Source organism: Lactuca serriola, chromosome 3 (assembly GCF_051521515.1).
Source record: "Lactuca serriola cultivar US96UC23 chromosome 3, Lser_US96UC23_V15, whole genome shotgun sequence".
Classification (NCBI taxonomy): domain Eukaryota; kingdom Viridiplantae; phylum Streptophyta; class Magnoliopsida; order Asterales; family Asteraceae; genus Lactuca; species Lactuca serriola.
The window spans coordinates 235,682,354-235,692,217 of NC_136410.1; the positions used below are offsets into that span (position 1 = coordinate 235,682,354).

The 9,864-nt window shown below is 38.8% G+C and overlaps 2 protein-coding genes across 2 annotated transcripts; both read right to left on the minus strand.

Moving 5' to 3' along the window:
* Positions 1-227: 227 nt before the first annotated feature.
* On the minus strand, positions 228-914 carry LOC145096096 (uncharacterized). Its single transcript, XM_079033864.1, has 2 exons — positions 736-914; positions 228-612 (listed from the first exon to the last, which is right to left on the minus strand). Exons 1-2 carry the CDS (start codon positions 912-914, stop codon positions 228-230), a joined length of 564 nt encoding a protein of 187 aa, XP_078889990.1.
* Positions 915-1,289: 375 nt separating this feature from the next.
* Positions 1,290-1,847, minus strand: LOC145096097 (uncharacterized). The gene has a single exon (XM_079033865.1). The coding sequence runs from the start codon at positions 1,845-1,847 to the stop codon at positions 1,290-1,292; it is 558 nt and encodes a 185-aa protein (XP_078889991.1).
* Between the last annotated feature and the right edge of the window lie 8,017 nt (positions 1,848-9,864).

Consider the following 9,864-nt stretch of genomic DNA (forward strand, 5'->3'; position numbering starts at 1 on the left):
CATGAGTTTTCGGCCGTACATTTGTTTCAAGGTCCTTTCTAGCCTCCCGGAAGTGTTCTAAGTCCCACGCATAGTTTAAAGGAGAGTTTAAGGCCAATCTTTGACCAAAAACTAGGGTTTGTGGTCAATGAGGGGTGTACGGTTGTACACATGGGTTTACGGTCGTAAACCCTTCAATCATATAAAACTTCTTTGTACACATATTTTGATTTTAGATTCCATCATCATCAAATGTTTTTTTCCATCTTTACTAATACATTTGTATTGACACGTGATATTCCTCTGGAAAACACCACATAGAGTTGGCCATATGAGAATACTGATTCCGGTAGATAAACACCTACATTTGGAATTGTTTGTCCTTGAGCTTTATTGATTGTCATAGAGAAACTAAGCTGAATTGGAAACTGCTTTCTCTTTTGTTTGAATAGGAACATCCCATCGTCAAACGGACTTAGAGGGATTCTTGGTAAAAACACTCTTTTTCCAGCATGTTGACCAACAACTATCTCTGCATCAGTGACATTTTGTTGGAAAGCTCGACATATCAATATGGGGCCATTACATAACCCATTCGAGGGATTGATATTTCGCAAAAGTATTACTAGACACCTAGTTTTTAACCGAAGATAATGAGGGGGTATACAACTAACATTTAGCGAGTTCAAATATTACATTGGATATAAGTTATTTTTGTCATCTTCCGCTTCATCAAAATTGTAGTAAACTTTTTACTCGGCAGAAAATTGTTTGATCAACTTATTATTAATCTCATCAATACTTTCAGTTTTAGTTGGCATTATCGCCCTCAAAATGATAATTTTTGAATCGGTGTCGTTGGATTGCAAAAAAGGAAATATTGCATCAATCAGAGCGTCCACTGAATTAGTTTTATCAGTGTATGGAACAGACATGTTATTATGTATACTACTAAAGGACTCGTCCGATATTTCCTCCTTTCCAACACCGACTTGCAATAAAAAATCAGAAAACCATGGGTCATTTACCGCTCTCATGTTGATATTTAATCGAAGCCTTTTAATTGAAACCCATAGAGGTCACATTTGTAAGCTAGAGTCCACAATTTGTGCTCGAGTGCCACGTCTCACGACCGATAGCACTTGTCTAAAGTCATCTCCTATAACCATTATCTTTCCACCAAAAGGGAGTTTCTCATCTATGATGTATTGCATTGTCCGATCAACTGCTTCTACCACCTGCCTCTTAGCCATTGCTGCTTCATCTCATATGATTACATTTGCCTCGCGAAGTAGCTGAGCCTTCCAGCTTTATTTAGTGAGCTTGCACATTGAGTTATTATCAAGATTGAGGGGAATTCTAAATAGTGAATGAGTTGTTCTCCCTCCTGGCATGTTGTTAGCCGCAACACCTGACATGGCGGTTACAAGTGCAATAAGTCCACGGGCACGAATATTTCCCAACAAAGCTTTGTACCAAAATTTCTTTCTAGTTCCACCGGGACCATCTATAAAGAACACACCCGTAATATTTTCATCCATATGCCTCATTATCTCATCATATGCAAACTTCTGGTCTGGATTGAGAGAGTCTCGTGCATGTAAGTCTTCGTATTCCACATTTATAGAGTATTCTTCTTGCACCTCACGATAACCTCTTGATTGTAAATCAATGTTTGCACTGACATTTGGAAGGTCGTAATCCCTAAGATTTTTACTCATTGATTCTAGGAAGAATATAATGTCGATGAAGACCATATTTTGCACTCGTTCGGGACATCCATATTGTTTCCTATAATCTTCAGAAAGAGAATCATAGTGGTCGTCCCATAACTTGCGAACATTTCCTGGTTCACAAAAAATCATCATCGTCGCAAATAACCTTCTTAAGTGCGATGGGAAGTTGAAATAAGGAAGCCTCTACAAGACATTGTGATAAATTATCATCGGTCTCTATTAAACCTCTTTCAAGAGTCGCTTTTCAAAATGTGGGGTGTAATACACCATTGGCTGTGTATAAATCTTCAAAGCAGGTAGGCCCAGTAATATGACATAAAAGCAGGCGTAGGTATTATCTCTCTCCTTCAATTGGATTAGCATAAACAAGTCGAACAATCATTGATTTATGTAACCTGGTCCTCCAACAATGTATGCTCCGATTCCATGCAAACTTTTTGGGAAAATCCTTATACAAGTATTTTCTCGCATTGGAATCTTCTTTATTCTTCTCGAAAAATGGCGTCAACATTGAATTTTTTCCTTTCTCCCTATAAACAATATCTTCCATTCTGTCACCATCTTTGAGCCTAACGAACTGTTGATTCGGGAGATGTATTTGCAAGGTCATCACACAAGGGTGGATTTGCGAAAGACGAAAGATAAAAACTTGCCATAATGCCTCAGGAGGGGATACATTGTTGGGTTTTAAGCATTCTAACACTTCCTAAGTGTACATGCAACCCTAATAAACCTTGGATCTATGTTTGTCTAAGGTACATGCAAAATATTACTTTCCAAGGTTTATAACCTATCTAGCATGGCATGTGGTACTTTTAAACATAAAAGAACTAGATGAATTACATACCTTTTGTTGATTGTTGATTCCTTGGAGTTTGAGAGCCAAACACCAATAATGTGAATGCCTCAAATGGAAATCACAAATCACCACAAACTTGGAAAATGTATGAGAGAGTATACTAACACTTAGAAATCGACCACCACTATTGCACACACACTAGGGTGTTTTTCATGAACCATAAGCTTGTTTATATAGTGTGCATGGTTAGGATGAAACCCTAATAACCCATGTCTTTTCCTTTCCAAGGATCCATGGGTTAAAAGCTCCATGGATCATCCATGGACTTCCATATAAGCTTAGCCCATTAACAAATGAGCATTAGCCCACACCATATAAATATAATAGCCCATGATTTAATTAGTCTTCCTTTTAATCACTAAATTAATTCATAATTAATTCAAGATTAAAAATAATTAAATAACATGACTTTATATTAATATATTATAACTTATAATATATTAATAAATCGTAGGTATACAATTCTCATAAAATTATCCATAAATCGTTTGGGTGAAGTGCAACCCAAATAGACCATGCCGGGTCGAGTCACGTATATACCAAATAAGTTATGGACTTAGACACCTTATCCAACAGACTCCCACTTAGATAAGTCTAATAACTGTATTTGCCTATATTACTTCAGGAACCAACCAACAATCGTAGCTCTTGAAAACTTTGTTGAACTATGAAACGCCATTTTAGATAAGTGATCATATAGTCCTCTGTTCTCATGATATTAGCCGGACAAATACATGGAACGATGTCATACTTATTGTCTGGCAGTTGTTTCTCGCTTTCCGATTTGTTTGACAAAGAACCTAACTGAACACATCAATTTAGTTCTAACCGAGCACGGTACATGGGTCAACACAAAATCTTCGAGGGGCCCAAATATCGCTTCTATTTCTAGAAGGAACAGATAAACTTCGACTCATATGCTTGTTCTACTACTTGTTGAATTTTACACAAAGGCACATTTTATAACATCAAGTTACTGATGCGTTTACGTGCAATCAATGCACAACCAACTCATAGGTAACAACTCATATCTCTAGGTTTGAAGACCTATATGATATTATCATCTCACGATCACTCGAGATAAATTCCATGAAGTGATACAAGTGAGCATGGGTTTATTCCAATACTCATAACTTATGAGCACTCATGAACGTTGTAGCAACCATTTCTATGTCTAAACACCTTTAGCCATATACAAACCCAATTCATGACAATCTTGATTCATACCTACTTCTGACGTATGACCGATTGTGGAGGTTTGAATAAATTAATTATTCTGGAAGTCAAAACATGCAAAACTGAAACAATAGTAAATAATTGACAATGATAGCAACACTTTACTCATAAATAAATCACAAATTTTATTCATCGTCAAACGTTGATTACATTTTACAAGTTTCAGAAAAGGCTATCTAATATGTAAAACTAATATCGTCCCTCGGCCTGATGCGCCTCGCATGCTGCAAATGCTTAACCCTCGTCAGTCCCTTCGTAAGGGGATCTGCAGGGTTCTCATCTAACGATACCCTCTTTCCCACGAGGATTCCTTCTTCTATCTTGTGTCTTATAAAGTGATATTTTCTATCAATGTGTCGGGATCTGCCATGATCTCTTGGTTCCTTGGCTAAGGCAACCGCACTATTGCTGTCACAGAAAATCTCCATAGGCTCCTTAATGGCTGGTACAACTCCAAGGTCTCCGATGAAGTTCTTCACCCATATCGCCTCCTTCGCTGCTTCACTTGCTGCTATATACTCTGATTCACAAGTCGAATCAGCCACTGTCTCCTGCTTGGAACTCTTCCAAGAGATTGCCCCTCCATTTAGGGTAAAGTCCCAGCCCGACTGAGAGCGGAAGTTATCCCTATCAGTCTGAAAACTAACATAACTCTACCCTAATACACTCAAGTCGTCACGCCCACCAAGGGTAAGGATCCAATCCTTAGTCCTCCGTAGGTACTTGAGAATGTTCTTTACCGTGGTCCAATGAGTCTTGCCAGGGTTCCCCTGATATCAGCTGACCATGCTTAAAGCAAAAGTCACATCAAGGCGGGTACAAGTCATAGCATACATGATCGAGCCCACAGCAGAAGCATACAGTAATCGACTCATCTCTGCTATCTCGGCCTCTGTATTCGGACTCTGAGTCTTACTCAGTTTACCATTGCTTTGGATCGGTAAATCTCCTTTCTTGGAATTCTGCATGCTGAATCTTTTCAACACCTTGTCCAAGTAGGTACTCTGACTAAGTCCAATTAGTCTTTTACTCATTTCTCTTAATATCCTTATCCCTAGGATATAGGCAGCTTCCCCTAGGTCCTTCATAGCAAAGCACTTCCCAAGCCAGGACTTAACTTCCTGCAAGGTTGGGATGCCATTTCCTATAAGTAGTATGTCATCTACATACAGTACCAAGAAGCTAACTATACTCCCACTAGCTCTGACATATACGCAAGACTCATCTTCACTTCTCAAGAAACCAAACTCTTTGACCTTCTCATCGAAACAAAGATTCCGGCTACGAGATGCTTGTTTTAATCCATAAATGGATTTCTCAAGCTTGCACACTCTATTAGGGTATTCTGCACTTACAAAACCCTCTGGCTGATTCATGTACACATCCTCAGCCAACTTTCCATAAAGAAAAGCAGTTTTGACATCCATTTGCCATATTTCATAATCATGAAATGCAGCAATGGCTAGCATGACCCTAATAGACTTAATCTTTGCTACCCGTGAGAAGGTTTCATCATAATCAATACCCTGAGTCTGAGTAAAACCCTTCGCAACCAGTCGAGCCTTATAAGTGTGCGCCTTTCCTTCCATGTCGGTCTTCTTCTTGAGGATCCATTTGCACCCGACTATTTTACGGCCTGGTACATTGTCAACCAAGTTCCAAACTTGATTGTCATACATGGACTGTATCTCGTTGTCCATAGCCTCCTTCCATTTAGCAAACTCCGGGCCTGTCATGGCTTCCTTAACATTGCTAGGTTCATCCAAATTTACCAGTGTACTATCGCTGATAATGTATCACCTTCCGTAGAAATATGAAAACCATAATAAAACTCAGGTGTGTTCCTAACCCGTGTGGAACGCCTCGGAGGTACAGACTCGTCAGCTGGCTCAACAGGAGTTTCCTCCTCAGGTTGATTGCTAGTGTTTGAGGTTCCTTCACTAATTGATTCTTGAATTTCTTCAAGGTCAATTTTCCTCCAACTATCTCCTTGGCTCATAAACTCTCTCTCATGAAAGACCCCTCTTCTTGCTACAAAGACCACATTCTCACTGGGTCTATAGAAGAGGTAACCGAAGGATTTCTATGGGTAGCCGATGAAAATACACCTTTCACTTCGGGGTTCGAGCTTATCATGAGTCTCACGCCTCACGAAAGCCTCACAACCCCAAATCTTGATGTGGTCCAAGTTAGGAACCTTCCGAGTCCACATCTCATGAGGTGTTTTGGTAACCTACTTTGTAGGGACTAGATTAAGGATATGGGCGGCACTCTCTAAGGCATACCCCCAAAAAGAGATTGGTAGCAAAGCTCGACTCATCATAGAGCGAACCATGTCTAACAGAGTTCGATTACGCCTCTCAGCGACACCATTTAGCTGTGGTGTTCTGGGAGGAGTCAATTGTGAGACAATCCTACACTCCTTAAGATAGTCAAGGAACTCGGTACTAAGACAATCAACCACCTCGATCGGTTTGAAGCATCTTAATGTTCCTGCCCAATTGATTTTCTACTTCCTGATTGAATTCCTTAAACCTTTCAACGGTTTCTGACTTATGTTTGATCAAGTATACATAACCATGTCTACTAAAATCATCAATAAAAGTCACATAATACCGATTAGCATCGCTTGTGGCGGTTTTGAATAGTCCACATACATCAGTATGTATTAGGTCCAACAAACCCTTACCCTTTCACAAGTACCAGTGAAGGGTGATTTTGTCATCTTTCCAAGTAGACAAGATTCACAACTATCATCTGATTTAAGGTCGAATGATTCCAAGACTCCATTCTTTTGGAGTTGGCCTATGTGTTTCTTTTTTACATGTCCAAGACGACAATGCCATAATGATGCTTTATCTAGGCTAGTAGAAGAATCAATATACAATACATTATTTCCTAAGTTGTCTACAACCGACACAGTTTCATACACACCATCACAAGGTAATGCTTTAAAATAAAACACATTATTAAAGAAAGAATTAATACCACCACATTCATTATCAAACGAAAAGGTAAAACCTTGTTTGGACAAACCATGAAAGGAAATAATATTTCCTTCCATTTCAGATGAGTACACACATTTATTCAGATCTAATTTTAACCCATTATTCAGCAACAAAGTATAAACTCCAATCATGGAAACAGGTGAAGCCTTCCTATTCCCCGTGATCAAGTTTATCTTTCCGCGCTCCACATCCTCACTTCTTCTTAGGCCCTGCAAATTTGAACATGTGTGGATACCACATCCTGTATCAAGCACCCAAGAGTTAGAATATGGTGAGTTATTATACAATATTGTGTAAATACCTGTGTGGGTGGGTTTCACTTTCCCATCCTTTAGATCCTGCAAGTACTTAGGGCAGTTTCGCATCCAGTGCCCCTTGTCCTGACAATAGTAGCAATCAGCATCCTTGGGGATGGCAGAAGGAGTGACAGAACCGCTTTTGGTCCTTGATGAGGAGCCTTCAAGAGACTTTCCCTTGGTACCCTTCGAAGGGGACTTCCTCTTTTTCCCTTTGCCTTGCCCGATAGCCAAAACAGGGGTAGATGTTGGAGTAGTGGTAGTAGAGGTAACAACCGACTTGCCCTTAAGACTGGTTTCAGCGGTCTTCAAGAGTCCTTGAAGTTTTCTAAGAGTAACTTCCTCCTTTTTCATATGATATGTCATACGAAATTGGTCATAACAAGAAGGTAAGGAGTGCAAAATGATGTCAATTGCCAACTCCTCAGGGAAGTTCACATTCAGCTTGAGCAAACGGTCCACATACCTTTGCATCTTTTGCATGTGGCCTATGATGGATTCACCATCCTTCATGTGGGTTGTTATCATGGAGGAGATTATTTCATACCACTCCTGACAAGCACTCTGATGGTACCTTTCCATCAGGTCTTGGTGCATCTCAAAAGGGTAGAAGTCCTCATAGGACTTTTGGAGCTCGGTTGTCATCGTGGCCATCATGATGCATGCCACCTTAGTAGCATCTCTCTCATGTGTCCTAAATTCAGCGATCTCCTCAGGAGTAGCAGTAGACTCATCAAGCTCCTTTAACTCCTTATCGAGGACATATTCCTTTTCCTCATAACGAGTAACCATCCTGATGTTCCTAATCCAGTCCATGAAGTTGGAACCATCAAAGATGACTCTCCCACAAAGATTCATGAGAGAGAAAGAGCCAGTTGGGTTAGAGCCCGAAGCATTAGTGTTGGAAGACATCTGAAAGAAAAGCAAGTTTAGATTAGATATGTAGAGTCCTTAATAAGACACCCAAATGTAATATTAAGGCTAGGATCCAATCACAATATATTATACTTAGAAGAGGGATGTCGTAATCTAAGTAATAACATATTTGAAAGGTAGGTGAATGACGATTCACCAATTTCCACCATGAAAAATGAAATGAATTATTAGGTTTTAATTGGATTTGAAATTCCTAGATTCTTTTGAGATTCATTGAACTCTTCAATGGCATGTTTCAATCTTGATTGTGCCCTTCAAGTTTTGTGACTGGGATGCCGAGGATCACAAAACAAGGTGTGAATAACCATACTAATTCACTTGGTACCCTTAATATTATCACTTAATCAATGTGCCGGTTAACCACACACGCTCCATTGATCTATGACAAACATTAAGTCACCCTTCGTGATCCTTACTAGTCCAAGTTTGTGTGCCGGTTAACCACACACGCTCCACCAATGACTTGGTAAGGTACAAAGTGTAAATTCCATGGACTAGCACCATGTTCACATTTTTCCTAAAGTAACTAAGATTAGGAATTAAAATATTTAGTTACTTTATAATAATCATTATACCAACTAAAACAAGTTTTAAAACACCAAAACAGTTTAGGGTAATGTTTCTAGTCCATTTCCAGCAGCAAAAGTCAAAAATCTGCATTCTGAGGCTCCTACTCGCCGAGTGCACGAACCTACTCGGCGAGTAGGATGAGTTTACATATGAACTCGGCGAGTCCCCCCATGGACTCGGCGAGTTCATCAGGCAGACAGCAAAAATTCTACCTTTTTCACTATTTTGCATCAAGTATAAAACAAACAAGCCTAGGCTCTGATACCACTGTTGGATTTTGAGCATTCTAACACTTCCTAAGTGTACATACAACCCTAATAAACCTTGGATCTATGTTTGTCTAAGGTACATACAAAATATTACTTTCCAAGGTTTATAACCTATCTAGCATGGCATGGGGTACTTTTAAACATAAAAGAACTAGATGAAGTACATACCTTTTATTGATTGTTGATTCCTTGGAGTTTGAGAGCCAAGCACCAATAATGTGAATACCTCAAATGGAAATCACAAATCACCACAAACTTGGAAAATGTATGAGAGAGTATACTAACACTTAGAAATCGGCCACCACTATTACACACACACACACTAGGGTGTTTTTCATGCAACATAAGCTTGTTTTTATAGTGTGCATGGTTAGGATGAAACCCTAATAACCCATGTCTTTTCCTTTCGAAGGATCCATGGGTTAAAAGCTCCATGGACTTCCATATAAGCTTAGCCCATTAACAAATGAGCATTAGCCCACACCATATAAATATAATAGCCCATGATTTAATTAGTCTTCCTTTTAATCACTAAATTAATTCATAATTAATTCAAGATTAAAACTAATTAAATAACATGACTTTATATTAATATATTATAACTTATAATATATTAATAAATCGTAGGTATACAATTCTCATAAAATTATCCATAAATCATTTGGGTGAAGTGCAACCCAAATGGACCATGTCGGGTCGGGTCAAGTATATACCAAATAAGTTATGGACTTAGACACCTTATCCAACATACATAACGTACGTCTTGAAACTTTCATATCTCATTAACAACAATATTTTCTTGGTCTTTATCAATATGGATAACTTGTTTGTCGTGGCCCTTATAAACATATTTGAAGAGGTACTTCACAGACTTTATACTTGAACAAACCTCAACGTAGATATGAAAATTAAACATCATTAACAACTTTGGGTTTTATGGAGCCACCCATCAGTTATCCAATGTTGTATTTCTTA